This window comes from Liolophura sinensis, chromosome 7 (assembly GCF_032854445.1).
Source record: "Liolophura sinensis isolate JHLJ2023 chromosome 7, CUHK_Ljap_v2, whole genome shotgun sequence".
NCBI lineage: Eukaryota > Metazoa > Mollusca > Polyplacophora > Chitonida > Chitonidae > Liolophura > Liolophura sinensis.
In genome coordinates, this window is record NC_088301.1 from 27,857,206 (window position 1) to 27,885,010 (window position 27,805).

A 27,805-nucleotide genomic window follows, 5' to 3' on the forward strand; every position below is an offset into this window, starting at 1 on the left:
CCAAAAGTCAAATATTTTCATTGTATATTAAATAGTATACATTTAAGAGGACAGCTGATAAGGGCTGCTTGTTGGAGAGACTGGTGCAGTATCCATCCCATTCTTAAGTGAGCAAGCGCCATAAAAATGATGCATAGTTCTCGCGTTACACAGAAACTTGTCATCGCATACGATTCCCACCCCTGAAGTCATTCAACACTGAAAGCAACATTGTTTTTTTTTTTAAAAAATGTTATTTAAAATTACACCAAAACATTGAGCAGTGTTAAATTCTAGACTTTATTTCCACAAGTATTAAGACTTTAAATTAACCATAAAACATTCCCCTGGACCACTTTTGAGGTACACGGCCGGAGAACCTATTGCAATTTTACCCCAACGTGTCATTCATTGCACTTGGCTGTGGTTGATTTTTTCCTCCCAATCTTTTAAGTTGTTGCCAGAAAAGTTTATATTATTAAATTATGTGCAAGCTAATTTTGTGAACTGTGTTTCTTGTAACAATCTTGTCTTTGGCAACATGTCCATGTGTCTCAACCCTCTAAAGGCACGTCACACTTGCATGAGTTTATCACAAGAAAAAAAAATTGGCCATTGATCACAAAGTGATAAAATCGACTGAAATCTGTTCGCATAATGTGAAAAAATCAGCCACATGACTTCTGATTCGTAGTAGGAAACGTAGTCACGTCATACATGACGGCCGTTTCGAACAATTTTGTGAAACGGTAAATTGCTAATGAAAAAATCATTGTGACCGAACTACAGCAATTACCTCCAATAAATTAGTGCATGTGTGTGCTGTTCCAGTATGACCCTCAGTGAAGAGTCATGAACACATGTCAATGTTGAAGCCAAATAAAATTTGTGTGTCCATTAACATTTTATGTTCACCATGCAACATGCTATCCAAGACAACAATGTTCATGAAACAGTGAAAAAACTGAATTGCTTATTAAACATTTGTGGACAAGTCTGGAGAAAATTTTATGGCTACCATTAAAGAACTCAAATACTGAGACAAAATGCTTTTTTTAAAAGTTTTGCCTCTGTTGTGGAAGGCATTTCTTAGAGATTTTCCAAAAAGAGACATTTGCATAGCCAGTGGACAGATGTTACCAATCTCTTCATATGTAACATCATAATAAAAATTGCCATCGTTGAAGACATGTCTCCTCTAGACACATGAAATCCTACAGCTACAAAAATCCATAAGAATAATATCTTCATATCCACTTGGTTAAAAACCCTGTGACATGGTTCAATTTATCAAGGGAGTTTGCAAAACATGAGCAATATTAGCAGATCTGGTTTTACACTGACATCTGGTCCTCTTCTTTACTATGTCAGCAGAGGTAAAGTTACACATGAGCCACTGAAACGACTTGCATATCTGAATGAACATCCTCAAGACTACGAATCGCCACATAACCCTTTCAAGATAAATAAAATACTGCCCTTTCCACCGCTGAATAATTTAAATAACCGATAAGTTAGTTGTTGAGACATCCATTTTAGGCAAGCCAGAATCCAGAGAGGAAACTGGATATCCATTGTTTGAGGAAAATCAGCATCAAAACAATGGCAGCAATACAATTCCGTGTAGCCTGTCATGAAGAATATCCACTAGTGAGTCAATTATGCTGTCCGTCATGTGACTGCCCTCTTCACAGCGAGGAGAAATCAGCTGGCAAGAATCTGAAAAATAAGTAATTTTCATCAAAAATATTTGGAAAATTATTACTGAAAGAAAGAGAACCACTGCCTGGTTTAAACTTAAAAATTTTTCAGTCACGTCATGACAAAGGTATCTTTAGAGTGCATGTAATCTTTCCCCTTGTTGCAGGATGGATTTCCACCACTCTTTTATCTAGTGCTGCTTCACTGAGACAACCTACCGAAGGCAAGTAAGCCGCGCCACCCGTGCCATTATAATGATATGGGTCAACCAGTCGTTGCACTATCCCCTTAATGCTGAACGCCAAGCGAGGAAGCTACAACTTCCTCTTTTAATGTCACAGATGTGACTCGCCCCAAAATTAACCCTGGATCTACCGCCCCCGGAGAGGACGCTCTAGCAACTGAACTATTGGCACCGGTCCCACATATCATATTTTTACTAAATTCTATAAAACCGTGGTATATTTTACACATTTCATGGCACCCGAGGTTACGAACTTCAACACATGTGACCATTAAAAATGATTAAATCACTTCTCAATAACTTAAACTTAAAGTCAAAACTGGTTTTGTGGAATCTGCCACGGATTTTGGCCCTTTTCATTCTCAAATGGAGAGACTGATCCAACATGCTGCCGAGATCAGCAGAGCTCAAGGGAGACCACTCTGCTGCTCTTCATGTAGAGTACATATAAGTCATGTTTGAAGCTGACAAACTGGCAAATCATTTTGACCCACCTCTTCCACTAGTCCAGCAGCTATGGTCTGTCCACTGCTTCGTAACATAAATCTCCCCAGGTCTTTAAAATCCTTGTACAGTTCTAAACACACCGGTCTCTCCAGTTCCAACTCGATCACAGCATTGCTATTTTTGGTCAGACACCTGTAAGCGTATGGTGTGTTGACAGACTTTAGATATGAATTGTAAAAATTGATGACATAAAAGGAAAAATTGATGACATGAAAGAAAAAAATACAGACAAGTTTACCTGGTATACAGGTAGACACAAACAAAAATGTCTAAATGATATTTTTTTCTTCCACATATATCAACAAAAAATCAAACAAGTCAAAAAGAACAGTTTTTATGTCCATAAAGATCAGGGAAATCACACATGATCACAGCAACCACACCTGTTGACAATTTTGAAAGCTGGCTTTAATTTTCATCACAATCTTCTTTTGGCATTCTAAAAACTGTGTCAATGGCCCAGTCTAACTTACTTGGGTCGTTTTTTCACCACTTCTCCTGAGGTTTTGTGGAGCTGACAGATGAGGCGTTTAATCACAGCTGGTTCACTTAATGACTGGTAATGAAATACCACCTGAAAAACAATTAGCAAAATAAGCAAATAACAAAACATGTATGGGTTACGTCAGCTTTAAGCAAATCATTTAGCGTATGTTTGAATACTAGTTATTGTCCTTTGAAGGATTTATTTGATTGGTGTTTTACGCTGTACTCAAGAATATTTCACTTATACAACGGCAGCCAGCATTATGGTGGGAGGAAACCGGGCAGAGCCCTGGGGGAAACCCACGACCATCCGCAGGTTGCTGAGAGACCTTCCCACATACGGTCTGAGAGGAAGCCAGCATGAGCTGGACTTGAACTCACAGCGACCACATTGGTGAGAGGCTTCTGGGTCATTATGCTGCGCTAGCGTGCTAGCACGCTAACACACTGAGCCACAAAAGCCCCCTCCTTTGAAGGACAACTTGGTTCATATTTGTTCAGCAGTTTATTGAGACTCATTACTTCATAAATTGACAATATTTAAAAAGTTCTGAACAAAGGAGAACTCAAATCATAATTGGTACGTTGTTCTGCAGTAAAAGAAAAAGCGTACAAAGTTTAAACTTCCTGGAGCAAAAAAGATTTAATTACAGCTGTTTGAATTTTTGACTTAAGTCTAAAGACATCTTAACCAGTAAATCATTATAAAACAGGCTGACACAACACTTGTTTCCTATCTTTAGTACACACGACAAAGTTCGAGAGCAAAAAGATTTAATTATAGCTGTTTGAATTTTTGACTTAACTCTAAAGACCTCTTAACCAGCAATTTGATATAAAACAGGCTGACAAAACACCTGTTTCCTATCTTTAGTACACACAAGAAAGTTCATGTCTAAAGCCTTGCTTTCCTTGAAACAAAGTTTCTGTAAAACTAGAAGAGATAGAGTAAATGGGGTCCTTCTTACTTACAGGATAGCCTTTGGTTAAAGGCAAGGGGATGTTGAATACGACTACTCTGGCCCTGATTAATGTAGCACTGTGTATAGGGTTGGCTGGATCACATAATATACTACCTGAAAGTACACAGTACAGTTAATTTATATACATGTATATTATCTGATTGGTGTTTTATGCCGTACTCAAGAATATTTCACTCATACGACGGCGGCCAGCGTTATGGCGGGAGGAAACTTGGCAGAGCCCGGGGGGAAACCCATGACCATCCGCAGGTTGCTGTCCGACCTTCCCACTTGCGGCTGGAGAGGAAGCCAGCATGAGCTGGACTTGAACTCAGTTAATTTATGCGAGAGGAATCTTCAGTTTTGATGTTGGAGCATGAATGAGCATGGGTCCCTGTAACTCAAATATAAAACTTATCCAAATCAAGTTGCTATTTATTCATTAATCTGTTTATCATATTCCAAACATCAAATTAGTAATCAAAATTCGCAGAAAAAGAAAATTTGACACAAAAATGTAAAACAGAAAAACTCATATTCTATAACCCTCGACCTTTTGGGTATAGCATATAAAGATAAGCCACCAATGCATAAAAATCCCATGTTTTGCTCAATTTTTCAAATGGAAAACACAAGAAAATTCATTTTCAGAAGCACATAAGGCCTTAAAATGATACTATTGATTCAAACACTAAAGTGTTTGTAATAAGAAATTAATAAAACAAAAAGTGGCCCTAAAAGAAAGATGAATTAATAAGAATCAAGCAAAATGCATTAGTGAACAATGCTAAGCTTTAGCTAAAATACAAATCAAAACCTTGAATCACAAATGGACAGGCTGCCATGATATGAGTGACTTGTAAACTGTTCTCTAGTCCTTACCTACAGTGACTTTATTGATATCTACACCAGTTATGGTAATGCCCACATGGTCGCCTGCAAACCCATAGTTGGAGGTCTCAGTCTCTATAAAAACACCCTTAGCTGTGCCCACTTCCCCAGCGGGCATCACCAAGACTTTATCCCCGTTCTGTATGGTCCCGGACTCCACTCGTCCTGACACAGTAAAACCACTGCCCACACCCTTAAAAATGTCCCCCACACAGAGTCGGAATGGTCGGTCGATAGGCCGAACAGGTGGGCGGAATTTATCTGTTATAAACAAATATAAGGCAGAATACATTAACTGGATTGACAGTGTCAGGAGCTGCTCACACTATCAGAGGCAACTGTTCATTAGACACTAAACTTAACTAAGCTAAAATTCTTTCCTGATTTACATGATTAATGTTTTAACGCCATGCTAAAGAACTTTCGTCTTATACCATGGTGGTCAATTTTATAGATGGAGCAAACCAGAGTGTCCAGGGTAAACCTTTGTCAATGACAAGATCTGCATAATGTATTGATGGGAGACAACAGTGCAAAACAGCCACACAACAGTCATCTCCCACTATCTTATGGTCACTACAGCCCTATCCAAGGCAGGATTCGAACCTGCACCTTTAGGGTTTCACTAAATGAAAAGTAAGCATATTGACCACTCAGCCACAGCCCACTTCACAAATAAAATTCAAATTTATTTAACTTTAAGTTTGACTGTGGCTTAACCCTGTACTCCAGAATTTTTTGGCTTATAAGAGGGCAGTAATTTCTATGGTTGGAGGAAACTGGAGTGCTTGGCATAAACCACTGAACCTTTGGCAGGATATTGACTACCTTTCCCACATTTGACATCCAGATATTCACTCCACAGTTACATGTATGTAGCGCTCCACAGCTACATGTATGCAGCGCTCCACAGCTACATGTATGCAGCAGGGTCTGTAGTTTGTATAGCTACATAAATAGTCTCCAGGAAAACACAACCCTCTGTCAGATACCTACCAAACATCCTGAGGTAAAGCTGGACTTAAACAAAATATGGGCTCATTCAGGGACCTGGGTCAGTAGTTATCAAACACAGCTACAGTTAAACTGCTTTGCTCTAGAAGAGTTTAAAATCTGCACACTGACTCTTTATTGCAGAGCAACGTTCTGATCATAATTTGAGATCTTTCCTGTTCTGAGTTTGGCTTTATTAAGGACTTTAAATTTATGACTTAAGTTGTAAGTTGCTTGATAAATAATAAATTGATTTGTGAGGTTATCTGCTGTTAAAGCCACAGCTACAACAATAAGAGGCCCCTGCCATCCATCAAAGTATCACATTCCACCCAGTGACACACCAGCCTTACCAATCTGTTTAAGTAAGGTTGGCCCACTGTACCAGGAAGACAACCTTGGCTCCTGGACTGGCTGAGTCAGATTTTCACCACTGAGTCCACTGCAAGGGACATATGACAAGTCTGAGTCTTTAAAACCTGCTTGTTTGAGAAACTGACTCATCTTTTTGACGATTTCATCAAACCGCTTTTGAGTCCAGTCCACTGTGTCCATTTTATTAATTGCCACAATCAACTGAGACACTCCTGGAGAAAAAAAAGAAAAAAAGGAATTTAAGCTCAGGGAAATTTGCATCATCCATAAAACAACATCTATACTAACCCTGATTACCTTCTAAAGACAGCCTTACGTCACGCTATAACTAAGCCACACATTTAAGATTGCTGCACTCTTTTCCCATGTTAATTTGCTTAAAATCTGAATCCCTTAAATAGGATGACCATCCACCAGTAGCAGCTTTTTCCATGTCTCTTGATCATTTTACAGGCAAACCACAAGCACGCCACTGACAAACCACTGGCAAACCACTAGCACACCACAGGCAAACCACTAGCAGACTAGAAACTCCCTACTTGTTCACAAATACCACATCTTATTAAATGCATCTACACAGTGATAGTAAAAAGCCTGAATCAGTATCCTTACCCAGGGACCTAACAAGAAGGGCATGCTCTCTCGTCTGACCACCAGTCTCAAATCCTGTCTCAAATTCTCCCCGTGTGGCGTTGACAACTAAAATCCCAACATCAGCCTGTGCAGCACCTGTATATAGAACCCAAAGAGATATACTACTTCAAATTCAGATCCACGGTATTTCACTTAGGGAAAAAATAGTACAATTTTTACCAAATACTGTTTTCCATTGTCTTTCAGAGGATGATACTCTTAAAAGTAAAAGACAATACAACATTAAGTTATCATCATCACAAATAATATTGAAAGTTGTATCTAAAGAGACCTCCTCTTTTTTTAAAAAGTTCCTTTGAACAGAATTAAATTCAGGTATTTCAATTCTATAGTGGGCTTTACGGACTAATGACATCACGATGTTTTCTATTTTTACCATAAACCATATATTCACTGTCAGGATAGCTCCTATATTTATGTGTTTTAAAGTAAACATATATGAGCCCACACAAATCACTCACTGATTTATTTGTTGATGTGATTGGTGTTTTACGTCCTACTTGAGAAGATTTCACTTATACAACGATGATGGACAAGAGGCCTATTATGGTGGGAGGAAACTGGGCAGAGCCAGGGGAAACCCACGACCGTCCGCAACTAACCATGAACTAACCACCTCGACCACAGAGGTCCTAATGAACCTCTGTGGACCCCCTTTGATTTATTTTATTTATTTGATTGATGTTTTACGCCGTACTCAAGAATACTTCACTTACACGACGGCGGCCAGCATTATGGTGGGAGGAAACCGGGCAGAGCCCGGAGGAAACCCACAACCATCCGCAGGTTGCTGACAGACCTTTCCATGTACGTCCGGAGAGGAAGCCAGCATCAGCTGGACTTGAGCTCACAGCGACCACATTTTTGAGAGGCTCCTGGGTCATTACACTGCGCAAGCGTGTTAACCGACTGAGCCACGGAGGCCCAGGACCTCCTTTGAGGTTCAGTAATAATAACATGCCTAATGAAGTACATCTTCAAATATTTAAATGCATTTAATTCTGTTCAAGAAAGACTTTAAAAAATATACACAAAAATTTCCAGTTCCAGTCGGACATAAAAACTTCTCACTTTTTTACTATCTTAAAACAGGCTTTGCCTTCAGGCCTTGTTATAAATGACAGGAACTACAATCTACAATGACCACAGGATGCCCAATGTAGTAGTTGTAAACAACGCTTGGTTATGAGAACACCCTGTCATTTTGGGCATGAAAGGATTACCTCAGATGACATTAGATTTTACCAATCACCTATACACATACATGTAGCCTACCTGTGATCATATTTGGGATAAAATCTTTGTGGCCTGGAGCATCAAGAAGCGTCACAGTTTTACTGTCCGTCTGAAAGCATGTCTGTGCCACATCCATTGTCACACCTCGTGACCTAAAATCCAGAATTAAGCGAGATTGTTTACTGTAACAACTGAACAAAGAAACAGACAAAAGCTGTAAAATGATTCTTTTGATGCCAATACGCAAGTTTGTCTGGTAAGAATCTTCAAGCTTCAAGTATAAATGAAAACTGAAAACTCTTCAGTGGCCCTATCAGGTGAGTGAATCACTCAAAATCATGCAGTATGTGTCATTCGGTGCTGATGAAAAGAAGCAGGGACACATACTGTTATATGTGGCTGTCACAAGAAGCTATATAAAGTTACTCGGGTCAGTCAAGTTTTTGACATCCTGTCTTTAAGCTTGGGTGAGTTGGTCAATTTTTTTAAATCCTGTCTTTGAACGTGGTTCATTCCCTTAATTAGGGTCCTGAATGGGCAGCCAATATGGAGTTTTAAAGGAAAAGACCTCTAAAAATAGAGGTAGGCATCACTAAATAGACCACTTGCAGAAAAACTATGCAGAAATACACTTTCTTTTTATTTTTTTAGATTTTTGTGAAAAAGAGTTAAAGGCGTTCAAACATTTGACTTCTAAGGTCAGCCTTATGGACCATACTATCAGAGGGTTAGGAACTCAGATGTCACAGGAAGTTTTTCCAACTTTAATCACAACACTGAATGTTGGAGTAACTCTTTTCACCTATGAGGAAGGAATTACTGAAAAAATGCTCCCAGAAATTCCTTCTGTCCGATGAACATCACGAAAAAAAGGTGATATGACGTCAGAGTTCCTAAATAACATCAATATGGCTCATAAAGCCCACCATAGAATTCAAATATTTTAATGCCTTTCAACACTCTTAAAAAAATCTAAGAAAATAAATAAAGTATTTTTAGGCATAGTTTTCAGTTGTCTATATGATGAACCTTACTTCATATTTTAGCTTTCCTTTACTTCAAGCAAGATACAAGTTTTAGCAAGTATTTTCAGTTAGTGTTTTCTGTCTTATGGTGTACCATATACACAGTACTTATTTTCTAAATATTTTCGCTGCGCCCCCACTGCATATGAAGGTTAAAACATTGGCTAGCTGCGACTGTCAGGCTTGTAATCAATGTGGCTTGAAGTCAAAAGGTTTGTCAAGTGCCTGGTGAATCTGATGGTTTACTTTGGGCATTCTGGTTTCCTCGACCGACAAACTTGGTCATGACCATAACCATATATGCGGAAACTCTTGATATTACATGTTAAGGCTCCAATCCAATAGACCAATTTCCCTGCAGACATTTTTTTTCCAAATATTACAGTTGGTCTTTGTCAGCTCTTGGTATTTTACATGCTACAAAAAATTCTCCAGATCTTAAATCATTACACTTGAGGCCACGTCCACCTCTCATTCGCCTTTGAATCTAGGACAACTGCTCCTTCATTACCTCTCCTCTTCTGTCTCATCCAGAACCCATGCATATGCAAATGAGCCCTTGCCCACTTTTTTGGCTTCCTGTTCATATTTATGCATAGTCCTCTTATTGACAGCTCCTAACTGATACAGCAAATGTCCCATCAATGTGCTCTTCCCAGCATCCACATGACCTGATGTAAAACAATACAAACACAATATATTGACATATATAGTCTGAAAATAATGGTTCCTAAAGGCCAGTGCACCCTACACAATTTTGTCACATGTAATTTTTCTCCATTACGAAGCAGCCGATGTATTTGACATATTATCATGAGACATAATAATGTTTCATCGGTTTACCAATGTTTCACAGACCATTTTGTTGTGAGCAGAGTGTATCATTTGATCTGAAACGATTCTGTTGCTTCCAATAAAATCATATAAAATGTTGATGAAGGCAGGCCTAGAAGACACCCTGCCATCTTTTATTTGTAGAAATAAACAGCATAGCAGGACATTATTTAGGGTTACTTGCACATGGCCTGCAACTGAACTGACACCATGGTAGAAATGTGGAGATGAGATTTGACAATGTCTAGCCAGTGCTTGCCTTGGGAAGCAATATTTGCCAAACCAAATATTCTGCATTTCTGTACCAGTAACACAAAATAACACATGATTACAAACCTATAACAACAAGATTGATGAGATCTTTGCTTCCCTGTCGTTTCCTATACTCTTCCATCATCTTGGCTTGATCTTGTCGATTTCTGGCAAAGGTAAATTAAAACAGAAGCTATATGTGAGTATTACACTTTTAGACTGTACTATGTCTACCAATTTGAAATTTAAAATCTGATTTAAATGTGAAATCTATTTTAGTATATGAAATATACTTTTAACTATTTTAGTATATGAAATATACTTTAACTATTTTAGTATATGAAATATACTTTAACTTGTAAAAATTACACTCATCACTATGTTGTAAATGTAAGTATACAATAACCAACAGCAGGGGACACACTAGGCAAATGTTTTTGTTCACAGAGGCATATTTTGCAAATTTTTAAAATTCACATTTATAATCTGATGTTGGAAACTTACACTGGTTTGGCCAATTGGCCAATTTCAGGGCTTCAACAAAAAAATACAATTTTATCAGTCTGCACAGAATAATGCCTTCAGAAAACGTCTGAATGAACAAACATGCAAAGAGGTCGAAGAATTACAGTAGCGTATATGAGAACAAATTCATCCAAAATGGATCCTAATGTTATATAGTATATGGTTAATGATAGCACATCATAATGTATTTCTCTATTAGCCACTTTCAAAGTCATTCAAAGTGGAAGTATTTATCACTCAAGGGCAAAAGCCAAACAAACTTTGATGATTTTGGAATAGCACCAGTTGATTTATCCCCATCTCCATCTTTCTGTGGAGTTGCCATGTCAACAACATCAGAAGGCGGCTCCATTGATAACGAGGCCAGCTTTGTATTTGTGTCATTCTCTGTGGAACAGAACGCAATTGTACAGAAGCAAGAAAGCTCAGAAACTTCAAGATTTTCCTGCCATGGAGTATTTATTAGAAGAGTGTTTTACGCTGTTGCTCAGAATATTTCACTTATTTAACAGTGATCAGCATTATAGTGGGAGGAAACCTGGCAGAGTATGAAGGAAATCCATGATCATCCGCAGGTTGCTGGAGGACCCTCCCACTTACGGCCGGAGAGAAAACCAGTCTGAGCTGGACTTGATTCGGCAATTGCATTGCTAACCACTCAGCTTTGGAAGACCCCTATCATCCTATAATTGAAAAACTCGAGTATGAAGGTCAATAACAATAAATTATTTATTTATTTGATTGGTGTTTTACGCAGTACTCAAGAATATTTCACTTATACGACTGCGACCAGCATTATGGTGAGTAGAAACCGGGCAGACCCCGGGGCAAACCCACGACCATCCGCAGGTTGCTGACAGACCTTCCCACGTACGGCCGGAGAGGATGCCAGCATGAGCTGGACTTGAACTCACAGCGACCGCATTGGTGAGAGGCTTCTGGGTCACTACGCTGTGCTAGCGCGCTACAATAACAATAAATAAATGAATCAATCAGTTTGGAGAAATTCAGGTGTGAGAGCGCTCGAATACTGGCATGTAGGACCTGTGGGAAACCGACACCCATTACACCAGTACTTGACAAGATTTCTGGCAAAACAGCAAAGCCAAGCTAGATGCGTCTGCATATATCAACATGACAACCTCATTGGTGCAAACAATGCACACTATACGGATAGTTTTACATATTTGCAATTCAATAATGTCCTGATTTTTGGTTAAGTAAATTAGGGAAAGAGAAGAAAACCAACCTGAATCTTTGGCAAGCTTCTTCTCATTCTGTGGGGTGATGACTTTGGAGAAATCTGCTGCTTTCGCCGCCGTACCATCATTAGCTTTGACCGTCACCACACGGGGGACTGGATTCTTCAGGGTAACAACAGGCGGTGATGGAGCAAAGGCAGAAGCTGTTGATGTGAACCAAGAAGAGTTAATGCCCTTGCCATCTTTGACAAGATTACTCTGACTTTTATAATGGACTGGTTAATTGTTGTTTATTTTCATTCTTAAGAATTCTTCACTAACACAATGACGGTCAGGTCTATCATTAAAGGAAGCCTTTGTGCCTGATGTAAACCACCAACGTTTAGCAAGTTAAAGTAAAAGAAGCCAAAATACTGAAACTATGCGTAAAAATACTTTCATTTACCTTTCAGATTTGTTTTGAAGAGTGTTGAAAGGTATTTAAATATTTGAATACTATGGTTGGCTTTAACAGCCATACTGAGAGTATCTTAGAACTCTGACTTTTTTCGAGAGCATTACTTCAGTAATCTTTCATTCATGGGTAAAAAGAGTTATTCAAACATTCAGTGTTGTGAATAGAGTTGAAAAAATATCAGAGTTCCTAAACTCTTACAGTTTGGTCCATACAACCCACCTTAGAATTCAAATGTTTGAATGCCTTTAACTCTTTTCAAAAAATCTAAAACAATAAATGAAAGCGTATTTCTGCTTAGTTTTAAATGGTCTACTAGTATTTAGTGATCCCTATCTCAATTTTTAGAGGTCTTTTCCTATCAATAACAAACATTCCTATGTGTAACGTAAGAACTTGCATACCACATTGATGGAAGACAAGTGGTCTTCAAAAAAGGTACAAATACCTCAAGAACCCCCCATGGACAGCTCGTCACCAAAGCTCTCCTATGAACAGTTAGGGTGGATGATTCAACAAATAACCTTATAGTTAGTAGTCAAGGCGTCTTACTCACTGAGTAACACCCTGTTCTCCATTTTTATCTGGATATTTATTTATTTATTTATTTGTTTATTTGATTGGTGTTTTACACCGTACTCAAGAATATTTCACTTATACGACGGCGGCCAGCATTATGGTGAGAGGAAACCGGGCAGTGCTCGAGGAAAACCCACGACCATCCGCAAGTTGCTGTCAGGCCTTTCCACGTACGACCGGAGAGGAATCTGGATAAGAGGTTAGGAAAATATACTGATATTATATTGAATATAATGGCTGATTGATGTTTACTGTCAGATTCCACTAAATGTAGCTTCACAAGTCAGTCTTGTCCAACAGGTTTTATACTTGTGCAAGCTACAAAGCCATGGTCCAGCTGGAGAGTGACACACTACCAAGTCAGCTTCACCTATAACCCGTTATAGATCTGACACCCAGAGTTTCTCATGAGAATTAAACTTTAACAAGGTGCCGACTTATCCCTGGATATATAGCCACATGTATCTTACAAATACTTACACAAATGTTCAGAATGGATTTGCAGCAATGAAAATTGGACCCTAAAACCATTTCTGTATAAGTGCACATTTCCCAGATGGTATTAATGTGAAAGCAATTACATGTAATAATAAGTATTCCATTTTTCAACCTAGAAATAATTTTGAGCGAAAACACTGGTCTGAGTGAGACTCAAACCCAACACAGTGGTGCGTAGTCATAACACCCTACCAACTGTATGAGCTACCAAGCCAGACTGTCAATGATGAAAATGGCAGTTATATTAAGAATTCTGGATGTAGTGCATTTGCAATACATATTTGCTACGCGCTTGACAAAAGTGGTCAAAATCTTCCATAAATTGGACAAAACAGTAAAAAATTCAGAGCTGATCTGTAACATGTCTTGGTGAACAATGTGAAACAAAGTTTCAGTTCAAAATAATGAAGAAAAATAAAAGTCTGGATAACTGACAAAGATCTGAAACACGATGAAACAGCCGTAACATTGCTGAAAATTTACAAATCATCTTGATTTGTAACTTGTCATGGTGAAATTTTTGTATCCACAATTTCACCACAAACAAGAGTTCGGGTGAACACAACGTATGTCCGAAACAAATGCATTTGTCTGCAAATGTACAAAAGAATACCAGCAGCATTAGGGTGAGTATAACCCCTGAGGGCAATCTTCATGGGTGTTCATAATAGGTATGTGGTTACCATGACAACTGTGTAAGTGGATAAATGTGTCCGCCAAAAAATGAAAACTTTATCTGGAAAACAGTGGGAGTTGTAGCCCGGATACGAAATCATTTCTATTTATATAGTAAAATGGCTATCTGGTAACCATAACAACCACAGAAATAGACAAATGTGAGTCGCCATCTGTGTATGCATGTATCCACCAAAAATTAAAACTATACGCACAAAACAGTTGGAGGTATAGCCCAGACATGAAATCCTATCTATTTATATAGTATACATGAGGATATGGCAATCTGGTAACCATAACAACTGTGGAAATGGACAAACGTGAGTCGCGACACATCGTCGTCTGTGTATGCATGTATGCAACAAATACTAAACTATGTGGAAAACTGGAGTTATAGCCCACACACGAAACCATATCTATCTAAATATGTATATAGGGAAATTGGTGATCTGGTAACCATGACAACTGCGGAAACACGGTGCACTGCCAGAACTATCATACACTGCACAACAAATGTGAGTTGCGACACATCATCATCTCTGCATGTATGTACCCACGAAAAAATTAAAACTCTACGCAGCAAACAGCTAGAGTTATAGCCTGGACACAAATACGGACGGACAGAGAGACAAAATCACTCTAACATAATATGCTCCATTTAATGGTGGGGTGTATAAACACTTATTTACATGCGTTAATGGTATTTTAAAAACATAGCAATGACACACGCCCTCAAATTACATGTAAATTAATAATCAGCAAGAGCTGGGTATTCAAATAAATTAAACGCTCACAAGATTGCTTAATCATAACATAATGAGTATAACTAGCAAAATCTGTTTTCAAAGTTTCAATGTTTATTTGGAATAAGAGATCAATTGAATTTCTCATTAAAAACAATATATACAAAATCAGCCCAGTTCACAACACGCATCTTTGAATGTTCACATTTTTTTGCTACCAATTTTATGATACCAAGATTCAAAACAAAAATACCACTTTACATTATAATAATGCAAATATTCTTGCACATGATAAAAAAATCCATCTCTGAAAATTAAATTATCTATCTACATACCGAAATATGACCACTATTAATAAATTCAATGTTCAGTTGTTGATTTTAATAGTGCTCAAAATAGAACTGGATTATTTATTAATTAACAGATCCTTTCTGCCAAGCTCATTATTATTTTATTTCCTTGATCTCTGTCAGGTTTGAATTTTACTGATGGAAAATGAAGAGTTTTGGAGGAAACCACCGCCCTTTGCCAGGTACCTGACAAAGCTCCTGACCTGAAGCCGTAGCCGAACTGTACCTATGCTGCGTCCCAAATCTGTGACCTCATTGGTCCGCAGCGGCGGTGAGTTCTCTTATACATGTATGACAGCGCCCGGGGGGAAACTCATCTGCAGGCTGCTTCCCATGTATGACCAGAGACAGAGCCAGCGTAACCTGGACTTGAACTAACAGTGACTGCACTGGTGAAAGGCTTCAGGGTCATTGTGCTGTGCTTGCATGCTAACCACTCAGCCAATGAGGCCCCCATCATTTAGAAAGGCATTATTACCACGACAGTTCAAAGCCTACACTATGTGCTGTAAATTTATTTAGTTATTTATTTGATTGATGTTTCATGCTGTACTCAAGAATATTTCACTTATAAGACGGCGAACAACAGTTTGATGAGAGGAAACCGGGCAGAGCCTGGAGGAAATCCACGGCCATCCGCAGATTGGTGGCAGACCTTCCCACGTATAGGTGGAGAGGAAACCAGCGTGAGCCAGACTCAAATCACAGTGACCGCATTGGTAAGAGGCTACTGGGTCATTACACTGCGCTAACGCACTAACCAGCTGAGACATGGAGGCCCCCTATGTGCTGTAAAGGTAGTACTTTGGTACACGCCTAGTGAAATGCACATGGGTAGGCAAAGAAATGTTTTCATCATATGGCAAAATTTACAACTTGTCAAAGACTAAAAATGATAATATGGTAATACATGTACTGTACAATTTTAAAGATCAAGTGACAAAAATCCAATTTTCGATAACTACAAAATGTCAGGTCACTAATATACAAACTCTTTCCCACAAGAATCCCACAAGAATAATTTGCTCATGACCATCATCGACCCTATGTTTCTAATGAAGTTGTCAACACTGCATTTCATTCACAAACATGTATGTTTTTGTCTTTAAAATGCCACTCAAGAATTTCACAAATGTATGTACAATGTAACTCAGTCGATAAAACCAAATTACCATCCCCGACAAAGTCAAATTAATCACAGATCATTAACTGAGACATTTACAGCTTATAATCTATCTATACAATAGCTGCCCACAAATGTATTAACTGTGGGCAGCTATTAATGTATTTAACATATTAAATTAGATGTGATTTAGAGTAATTTCATCTAGAGCATGATAACAAATATGAGTAAGCACTGGAGTTCATGTATGAACATCACACAAAGACAACTGATGAATTTTTTTTCCATAAGAGAAACTCATGTCCCAAGACTCTGTACTTTGTAGATTCCTCTTACTGAAGTCTCAATGGTGCTATGATAATGCTACGTGTGGGAGAGAAAGTCATCAAGGGATATCTTTGACCCATAAAAATATATCTTTGTGAATAGTTTTTTTTTTTTTTTTTTTGCATTAAATAAAGAACAACTTGTGTTATGTAATGGAAACTTTTTTTTTTCAGTTAAAATAACTTTTCAAGTGCCAGTTTAAACATGACTACCTCTTACAGGCATGTGTAAGCTGGTATGTAGAGTACTTATCTTTCAAATGGCAATAAATGGAAGATGGCTTTGAAAATAATAATAATAATAAAAGTGTCCCACTTTCAGTGACAGGAAATTCACACTTTCTAATTCCACTGGATCATGACCAGCAACTGCTTCAAGAACTGAATAATACACAAATGCACAGTTTTTAAACATATGATATACTGAAATATATAAAATCAAATGGATATTAAAATAAAAAAAGACAAGATGAAAGAAGTAGTCAAGTACACAACAAATGAATGAATGATTACATGTATGAATGATTACATGTATGAATGATTACATGTATGAATGATACCATGGTAACCTTCCACAGAGTAACAGACCTCATAAACAGTATCAACACTACACACAGCTGCCATATCATGGCAACCTTACACAGATACACATAGCTGCCATATCATGGCAACCTTCTACAGATACACATAGCTGCCATATCATGGCAGCCTTCCACAGATACACACAGCTGCCATATCATGGCAACCTTACACAGATACACATAGCTGCCATATCATGGCAACCTTCTACAGATACACATAGCTGCCATATCATGGCAGCCTTCCACAGATACACATAGCTGCCATATCATGGCAACCTTCCACAGATACACATAGCTGCCATATCATGGCAACCTTCCACAGATACACATAGCTGCCATATCATGGCAACCTTCCACAGAGACACATAGCTGCCATATCATGGCAACCTTCCACAGAGACACACAGCTGCCATATCATGGCAACCTTCCACAGATACACATAGCTGCCATATCGATATGTGGCATTTGCCTTCTTCACTAGCAAAATTATGAATGCTGCAGTATGCTGCCCTTATTTCTCAACTTCTTGTTTAAAGGATGAGCATTTGATATTTATGCACATAAGTAATTTGATTGCGAAAATAAATTTAGATCACTGGGCAGGCTTGATCAATTTTGGGGCATGACACGAGTATGAAGAGGAGAGTAACGTACTCCAGAAACAGCCATGCTATAAACATAGGCCGAACGAATAAAAACGAGCTATATGCTCTATAATCTCATGAGATGTTTTCACGGTTGGGGGTAAGGGGTGGGGGCAAATGATAGCACTCTTAGTCTTAACACTGTAATGTTAAGGCATTTAGATGGTGGACTGCCAGAACTATTATATCTTGCTCTAGGAGCAGAGATATATCTAGTGTTGGTGGACATGCAAATACATGTACTCCTTCTTCAGACATTCTGAAACTTTTATATGTACAGAATCAGGTCACCAGCCCTCTTCTTGATACTTCAAACAGAGTACAAGACTTTTTTTTTGCTTCACTGAAACTGAATTCTGTTGAAATACTGGGTATTCCAATTACACAATTAAATTAAATTAAAAAAAAAATAATAAAAATAAAAAACACTCCCTCACACATGCACATACATCAACATTCTGAACTGAACCCGAAAGTAAACGAAACATCCTATTTTTGGCAGATTATTACTTAATATCATTCTGAAAGGCATTCCACAGTGAGTCTGAAAGCGAACATGTATCACGTATCTGGGTGGTTTGAGTGATGTAGGTATATGTAACAAGGCCTCCACTTCATGACCTTTGCACTTTTATGAGTCTTCGCATGATGAAATATGAGTTTACGTCCTTTTCATTTGCTTTATGGTCAGTCCTTTTACATGTGCTCAACTGAAGAGCACTGATAGATGCATATGTGTAAGTCTGTCACCAGGGACTTCTGTTGCAATGTAAGTTATCGATCACCTTACGTCAGGGGCTTGCTGCTGAGGGCAGTAAATGCCTGCTCTTGTTTGGCCTTAACCAGGTCATCTGGTGATGGGGTGGAGAAATCAAACCTCACACACGCCCCAATGTGGGCAGGTGGGGAGGGCAGTTTGGATAGTATTTTAGCCTGCCTACAGTAGCTGAATGAAGGGAAACGCAACTGTGGACATGTATCCGGTTCAAATTTGTGTGACATCTGTGCCACTACACCTCCAAACTGAGAAGGAGGTGCTTTAACCTCACTGGTTACTTTAATTTCATGCATGTCAAAAGTGATCTGAGTTTGGGCCTGCTCTAAGTCAACGGCCCCAGTTGTTTCTTCCTTCCATCCATCCTCCATTGCAACAGTATTCTCTGTTCCATCAGCAGTCATTGATACAGAGTTAGTTTCTTTAATGGGTTTTGAAGTCAACAATGCTTTTGTCAGATCAATGCCTTTAGTACTGGAAGGTGAATTTCCTGAGAGTAACTTCTGTTTGGAATGTAAAGAGTTCCCACCATTGACTGATGTTACAGTCATTGCCATTGGTCTGGGATCAGACATCAAAATGTTTCCCTCATGTGGATTGGCTAAATCCTCCTTTACCTTTGCCACTCCACTTTTAACACGGAAAAGCTGATTGGGTAATTCAGGCATTGGATTTGAGGGTTTTTTTACATGTAACCTGGCCAATTCGGCTAAAGACACTGGTTTGCTGGAACAACTACTTCCATGATTGGCCAAGCCAGCTTCCTTTTTATGATGCTGACTGCTCAAGTCTGCTAATGAAACTTTGGACAATTTCTTGGGCACCTCTTCGGAGTCTGCATCGGGCCTAATATCCGAAAGTTTTATTTCACCATCGTGTGTTTTGCCCATGACTGGCTTACTTTGTTGACAGCTGTGCTTGTTGGCCAAATCTGCCAAAGACAACTTTCCCACCCCTGAGCTCAAACTGTTTGATGACAGCGTTGCTCTCTTCCCTTCATGTTTCTTTGCCAGCTCTGTGAGACAGCTTTGCTTTTCTTCTTGCTGAATGCCCTTTGAATCACTCTTATATAATTTCTCAGTAGCATTCAAAGAAAGAAATGCAAGCTTGTCTTTCACGATTTGATCACTTGAAACAAGATTTGGAATGTCAATGTTTTTAGGAGGGCTTCGAGAATCCACTGCCTTTTTTAACATGGATAATGGGCTTTCAAACTGAAAAACCTTTGCTTTTTGATTTAATTTACTCCCTTTTGAAACTGAACTATTTTTGCTGAAGTTGCTTGGGCTAGGAAGTAAGTCAGTATATTCCTGGTTACATAAGGGTGGAATAATTTCATTTGACTCAGATTCCGAGTCATCTGAACAATCAGAATGATCATCTCCTTACCTTACCGTAGCCGAAATAAGAAATACCATTGAGGGGTGAGGGTTAAGTTTGAGTAATCACATCCAGTAGTCAAGGAGCGGGGGTCACGCAAAGGTGAAGAAAGAAAAAGAAAATAGGCAAACTGTTAGCGACTGACAGTAATGCATATCCAAAGTTAATTTACAAAATAGATGTCTCTCTAAATAATGTGACGAAAACTTACTGTTCCATGCTCTAGTGATATTGTGTAAAAAAACAATTTTATGCTTCCTGTCCATTTCTATAAACAAGAGAATCTACTGTTAAACAGTTATGAAAAGTTTCACACCTTGTGACCGAGCTCTCCTGTTCTGTCGTGGCTCACGCTGGGGTTTCGGGGCATCTAGAAGGAGAAAAATGACATATCACAATAGTGGTATAATGTACAATGTAAATGATATACCAAAAGGCCAACCAGTCGTTGCACTGTTACAAACGTCCTCTTTTTCAAGGTCTTAGGTGTTACTTTATTCCTCAACACAAGGAAAGTTTCATGTATTATAATGCAATTACATGTAAATGTACAGTAAGTAAAAGTATATTATAATCAAAATACAGTTCTCTCCCTATACACAATGTATTTGCTATCACTTGGCTGAACTCTTGTTTCTGGAAAAAAAATTGTGAGCACAACAAAATTTGTTTTTCTGTTTCTGATTTTTAATTCATTTACTATCTTAGTTCATTCTGTGATAACTTATTTATTTATTTGATTGGTGTTTTACGCCGCACTCCAGAATATTTCATTTATACGACGGCGGCCAGCATTATGGTGGGAGGAAACCGGGCAGACATTCTGTGATAAAATTTAAGTAAGGGCCCTACAAAATGTCCACCCTAAATGACCTAAAATTCCGTCCAAGATTAAGTTGCTCATTTTTCTAGATTCTGGGAGTTCTACTGCTTTTAGAAAGGTTCTTTGAAAGGTGTTTGGAAGGAGGGATAATATACCACTTGGAAAATGTGAATTTTAGCACCACAAGTAATATCTCTTGAAATTTATTTGCCTCAAAAATGTTCTTTTTGTGGTAAAATTTTTATATATTTATTTTTTATATATTTTATATATTTATTTGATTGTGTTTTATGCTGTATTCAAGAATATCTCATTTATATGACGGCAGCCAGCATTATGGTGGGACGAAACTAGAGCCCAGGGAAAACCCATTCGCAGCTTGCAAGCAAACCTTCCCAAGTATGACCAAAGAGGAAGCCAGCATGAGCTCATATGACGGCGGCCAGCAATATGGTGGGAGGAAACTGGGCAGAGCCTGGGGGAAACCCACGACCATCCGCAGGTTGCTGACAGACCTTCCCACTTGTGGCCAGAGAGGAAGCCAGCATGAGCTGGACTTGAACTGACGGCAACCGCATTGGTGAGAGGCTCCTGGGTAATTAGGCTGCACTACCGCACTAACCAACTTAACCTACGTGTGCTTCCTGACCCAGTTGTTCAAAAGTGTTTACGCAATTAAGCCTGGTATTAGCTTTAGTCTGGACAACAATGCCAGTTTTGCATTAGGCCAAGAGTGGTATTAAGATTTAAGCCTGGATTAACGTTTAATACATCCCCAGGGTCATGTTGCTAACACTAACCCTTAGGACACAGAGGCCCCAATGAATGAATCCTCAGGAAATCAAAGCATGGCTTTCCACAACACATCGTTATCATCTGACCTAGAAGTGACTTACATGTACAGTAAATCTTTAACCTATTCAACTTTTAAAGCACTTTTTTAATAGAAATTCATGCATATAATTATTAAGAAAATGACAATAAAATGACTTGCTTTCTTTGTCATTAAAGATGCAAATTATTTCTCTACACACCACAGTTCTTTCAGAATGTTTTAAAATCATGGATGCAGAGGTTGTTTAAGGGAGATGAAAACTTAAAAACATGACACTATAGGCTGAAAAGAGCACATTTTTTTCTATCTGGTGGTGCCTGCTGCATAATTTTGCGATTTTTCTTCGCCATACATGTAAAGCCCGAATATGGCAAAGCTGGCATAAATCGCTGAGTCCATCGCGTCCTCCATCTTTAACACCCTGTAATTTATGCTGGAGGTGTGTTGCCGCTCAAACAATGAGAGACATTAAAACTGCCGGCTTGTTCGTGTAAACTCGGAACCCATGTCCAACAATCCGGTTTCCCGATCGTCCAGTAGAAAATGAACTGTACTGTTCGCTACGTTCTGGGAAGAAGAGTTCTACCGGAAATGTACGAACTGCACTTTGGCAGTTTCCGACAGCAATTCTCCTCACAGAAGGCTTCAGGACTAATTCTTGGGCAAAATGGAGTCGCCCACAGCGGATTCTAGTGCTGACTTTATTTATAATTTATCACCTTGAGGTACATATTAGAATTTTTTTATAGCATGCACCTGCGAGGAAATGCATACTCTTTTCAATGGTATTTGATTGATATTTAAATTTTCTTCTCCTTTAAAAAATTGAAGAATTAGGGTAATATATCATTTATTCTATGCAGCCTGAAACAGCCACAACTTTCAAGAAGTTAAACGCAAATAAAATGCCTCTTGTCTTTTTCTAATCAACAATTTACACTAAAATCAGACACACATAACCTGACAGGAAATGATGTTCACATAATGATAGATCTGCGTTTCTTGTAACTTTTTTCGCTCTGTGTGAGACAAGCACATTCAGAGAATTTCTATGCCATGCCAAATATCCATAACCTACATGTATATCCGGATCAGGCTAGGCTTAAAACTTGAACTGCACACAAACTTTTATCAAAACTGGAATGTAATATATGTAGTTTTTCATTTATGTAATGGGAAGCAGTCATAAGTGTGGAGGAAACCGGAGTGCTCAGGGTGAACCATTAGCCCCTGGCAAGTTAGTGACAAACCTTACGCAAGCCATATTGGTGTAAGACATATGGTCAAACTAAGACTAATAAAATGGCAAAACAGTGTCTTGGGCCACTTACAGTTAAGGCCTCGCTAGAAGTGAGAGTGAGTAAATATACAAATTTCCTGTCCAAGACCGGGTTTGAACCCACACCTTGTGTGTTCTGGAAGACTGAAAGACTGTACCTTGTTGAGACAGCAGGACGTTCAAGGCCTTCTGTGTGTCATAGCCCTGGTCTATAATGGTAGTGATGAGGGTGTTGTCTGGAAATGTGTCCCCCAGGATTCCTCGCACCTCCTCTAGACAACTATTCAGTCGTACTACAACAGCAACAAACACTCAGAAAGTTTATCATCAAGTTACATGTATTTGTTCCAGTGATATTTTTTATTGAGTTCCAAGATAACTGGTTAACCAGATTACTGTTTTACCATAGTCAAAGTTATTTACTAACTGGATACGGTGTCTTACATGTTACTGAAGTTTATCTGTTTCATACTAAATTGATCTTTTACACTGTACTCCAGATTATCTGTCCAACAGATGTGTGTTTTGCAACATACTCAAGATTATTTTCACATGTAACATCACTTGCAATAGAAAAGCAATTATTTCCTGTAACCATATAAGATATGCATCTAGGAACCTACGTCATTTTGCTAAATGTTAATTACGGCGTTTAATGCTATACTCAAGAACATTTCACAAAAAATAACAGCCCTCAGGTTTATGGGAGAGCATCAAGGATGAAACCACCTTCTCTGGCTGGTAACTGACAACTCCTTGTCCCGTGATTAGGCCTGGTGGGGTGACTAGAGCTTACATCCCTCTTGGTCAGTGACTACAGACTACATTCATCTTGGTCACTGAGTTTAGGCTTTGTGGAATGACTAGAGCTTAAATTCACCTTACCCACTGAGTTTAGGCTTTGTGGAATGACTTCAGCCTAAATTCACCCCACTCACTGAGTTTAGGCTTTGTGGAGTGACTAGAGTTCACATTTGTGATCTTGGTCACTAAGTTTTGGTGTAGAGGTAAAAGCTTACATTCATCCTGGTCACTGAGTTTAGGTCTTTTGAAATCTCTGGAGTCGCTGAGAGAGTCATGATGATCGCTGTCACTCTCCTCCCCTTCCTCTTCTGGGATTTCCTCCTGACCCATGTAACTGGACAGATCTGTCTTACGTTCTCTGTTGAACGTAAACTGTGCCGCTGTAAAGACCAAATATATATTCCAACTAGTATTCCGCAATAAAGCCCAAGAGCACGCACGAGTAGGTAACACCTAACTACATTCATAGGCTAGCTATAAAAAGGGTATCTCTAATTCTGCTTCTGGCCCCAAAAATTTAACCTCGCCTATAAAGTTAATACTTGTGTTCACCAAACCAAGATAATCTCCTTTCATTTACCACACTTCAAACATTAATTTAAATATGGTGGTTGATATTGAGAATGTATAAATAATACAGATAGTGTCCACTGTTAAGCCATCAGATGGTCAAATTTTTTATTTATCTGATTGGTGTTTTACGCCGTACTCAAGAATATTTTACTTATACAACGGCGGCCAGTGTTATGGTGGAAGGAAAAAGGGCAGAGCCAGGAGGAAACCCACGACCATCCGCAGGTTGCTAGCAGACCTCAGCTGGTCAAGGCAAGGTAACAAATAAATGCACACAACTCTACCTGTGGCCGGCGATATGCAATAATCATCGTCTGGAACCGAGTGGCCATACACTGTATCTTCTTCATAATACTCTGTGAAAGGAAAGAAAAGAAGATTATCATATTTGCCCTCTTGCCCACCCCATTCTTTTGTAATTACGGGAACAAACAACATAAACCACATAATTAAGTAACAATGAACAGAATTACAGCCATGTTCTTAATTAATCTGATAATCTGATCATGACAACATGTGGCAGTGAGAAAGATTGTCCAAATTTAAACTGATTTAAACTATATGGTAATTATATGGTGATCTGTTGGGACCCAATGGGCTATAATCAAGTCCATATTTTGTGCTTGAAACAGACTGTTTCAAGGTCCATTTGGTGAATGCACGCATAGCTTTATATCTATATGCATTTGAAATGCAATAGCCTATCAGCTTGTGTATTGTGTCAAATGCAATCATAACAAAATAAATCCACAATGCGCAGTTCCAACACTCATGCCATACAGGAATGTCTCTTTGTCTTCTTTTAACATTGTGAAACTGGTTTAAACTATCTGAGGGATAACAGAGAAAACAGAATTTACATATATGTCATGTATGTTTATTTATTTATTTATTTATTTTATTGTTAAACATAATTTTTCAATTATATTATGGCAGTCAGTTTTACAGGGTGCCCGGGGTAGAGGAGTTGGAACAAAATCAATAACAGTAGAATATATACTGCGAAATAATTAAAAACTTCAGAAATCATGAAAGATTTATATTAGGAGTTACCCAGGTGTAACAATTAGTTGTGGCGGCACAACTATTTGTTGAAATCAAAATACATAAATGCTTTGAAATTGAAGCCAGTGGTTTATTGGCAAATAAGCAGACCAACATGACACAGAAAAGAACTGGCTGGTGTACTGGAATACCACGAACAAAGCAGAAAATGCACTTACATGTGTAATATTGAAGTTTCTATGTTGATGGTTCTTTAATTAGCGTCCTTTATGTCCTCTATGCAATAATAAACGAAATTTCCAGTAATTATAGGGCCTATATCATTACAAATGTTGATCTACTGTTACTGAGTTTAATGGATTTATCAGCTTATTTTAGAAGATGCGGTAAATCTGACAAATTACATCTTATCAGTTTATCTAGTTCAGTCTGGAACCAACTCAAGATACTGGTCATTATATTATTTATTGTGATCCACTACAATCCACCCAAGCATGCAACAATTACTTTCCTCTATTATCAACAGGTAAGTTGAAGCCTCAGATAACAGGTGTAAATGATTTAAACACGCCTGTGCACCAGTAGGAGCTTCCTTTAAACAGCATCCTTACTCTATATGAACGATATTACACGATGAGTAGGCCTGTAGGCTTAATTGCCTCTATGTGTATTCACATCCATTAGAATTGAGCTCTTGTGTACGTGTACCGAGAGGAAAATACTGCAGAAGTAGGTTTTGTATTACTTCCAAGAACTCTGATTTCCAGGTCTGACGCTTCCGTCTCCCAAATAAGGTGGTATGTATACACTTTTTACTTTGCTCTTTCGGTTGGCGTCATCTTTTTTGAAAGTGGATCGGAAAGTATATCAGTACTCTGTCAAAGACATGCAATATTCTGATTTTCTAATGTTAATCAAAAGGGCCATTTTTGGATTTTTTAACACTGAATTTCACTGAAAATGTGCTTCCGACCTCCAATTCACTTCTGCAGTCAATAGCTTGATATGTTATCTACGTTGACACAAAATTTTATTTTTCTCAATTAATTGGAAAGAAAGTATTTCAAATAACGAAAAATCATTTTACAGCACGGCCTTTTTCAGATCACTGTATCTAGCTAACCAAGTCTCTTACAGCTGTCTAACATGCTCATAGGTGGTTTTCTAACCAATTCAGAACTGTTCTTGGTTCGATGTACTTATGGGGGAAAATGTTACACAGAGGCAATTTATGTGTTCTTTGGAGAAGGCTCCTATTCTGGGTCTAGCTGATCAAAGTGTACATCAAAGTGGGACAAGACTGCATGAAGCCTTTAAATACTTCAACAGACCAGCATGCAGTCAGCGGGTCAGTCATCCGTGACCAGGCCAAGTAGTGCCTCCCTCTAATCTACCTCCATGGTGACATTTATCACCCATCAAAACAAAACAGGGGAGGGCAGGACATGTTGATGTTATAAACCACTTGTTAAATTTCCTCTTACTAGGTGACAAGCTGAACTGAGCATACAGCATAGCCAAGCAGGTTGTCAAACCCACATGAACTGTTTAAATTGTTTGTCATCTCCAAGACGGTGTTTCCCTTCCGGTAATATATCCTGTTTTTATTTTCTACTGATATGTATAAAAGGATCTTTGAGTGATGAATTTCCACAATACACATGGTTAATTTAGTTCATATATATGTAAGCTTATTGAATTCAATGATTGTAGAATACAAATGGTCTAAGTAGACACAACTAAGAAGACTGTATTTGGCATTATGTTATGTTTTAAACTGACCATGCTGCTTTCAAATAAACAACAAATGTTAGTAGTTCATGGAGCTGAAAAAATTAGGTTGCTGTCTACTGTTCACTCTGCTCGTATGTTTACTGTGAAAGGCAGTTTCTTCAAAGAACTGACATCATATGCTTTACCTTATGCTTCTAACTTATTGCAAAAATATCAACCCAAACAATTACAACTCCCACACACAGCTTGGTTAATTCTTGAAAGCAAACATGCAGCTGGTGAAATACTCCGAATAAATTTTCACACACAATGTTATGAGCAATTTTCGGCCACAGATTTTCTTTCACTGTCGGTAGTTCAAAAATGGCTACTTCAACTCCTCTCTTTATGCTGGTCTGGCGGTTATCATAGCCACAGGGAAATTAATGGTTAACCATACACCGATTCACACCGATAAATGCAAAAACTGGTGAATAACAGCAGAATATTCCTCTGTCAACATTGAAATGACTGACATTCGTCGTTGTTGTTGTTGTTGTTCTAAGTTCTAAGCAGGCCGTCATATAGCCTATGCAAAACGCTAACTGTTGACATTATTGAAATCTGTTACATTTGACCGTACCATCATCGATGTTCATAGTCCGGATATTTCTGTGTCTTGCCATTTTTGGGATTCCACGTTTGATACTCCATAAATAATAAAATTACGATTAAGGACAAAACTTTTTACAACACCGACACGAAAGCGGCGAGACAGG

General features: G+C 38.4%; 1 protein-coding gene across 2 annotated transcripts; it reads right to left on the reverse strand.

Moving 5' to 3' along the window:
* Window positions 1-209: 209 nt before the first annotated feature.
* Window positions 210-27,805, reverse strand: LOC135469842 (HBS1-like protein). 2 transcript variants are annotated; one of them, XM_064748456.1, is made up of 17 exons: window positions 27,670-27,805; window positions 24,593-24,664; window positions 23,951-24,115; window positions 23,090-23,224; window positions 20,311-20,364; window positions 11,914-12,069; window positions 10,925-11,051; window positions 10,224-10,306; window positions 9,565-9,724; window positions 8,068-8,180; window positions 6,751-6,867; window positions 6,117-6,350; window positions 4,762-5,031; window positions 3,890-3,993; window positions 2,905-3,005; window positions 2,419-2,563; window positions 210-1,698 (listed from the first exon to the last, which is right to left on the reverse strand). In XM_064748456.1, the coding sequence occupies exons 1-17, from the start codon at window positions 27,710-27,712 to the stop codon at window positions 1,684-1,686; spliced, it is 2,094 nt and encodes a 697-aa protein (XP_064604526.1). In that variant the 5' UTR covers window positions 27,713-27,805; the 3' UTR covers window positions 210-1,683. The 2 variants fall into 2 exon arrangements, with proteins under 2 accessions (XP_064604526.1, XP_064604527.1); XM_064748457.1 differs by lacking the exons at window positions 210-1,698; window positions 2,419-2,563; window positions 2,905-3,005; ... (7 more) ...; window positions 10,925-11,051; window positions 11,914-12,069 and adding an exon at window positions 17,304-19,998.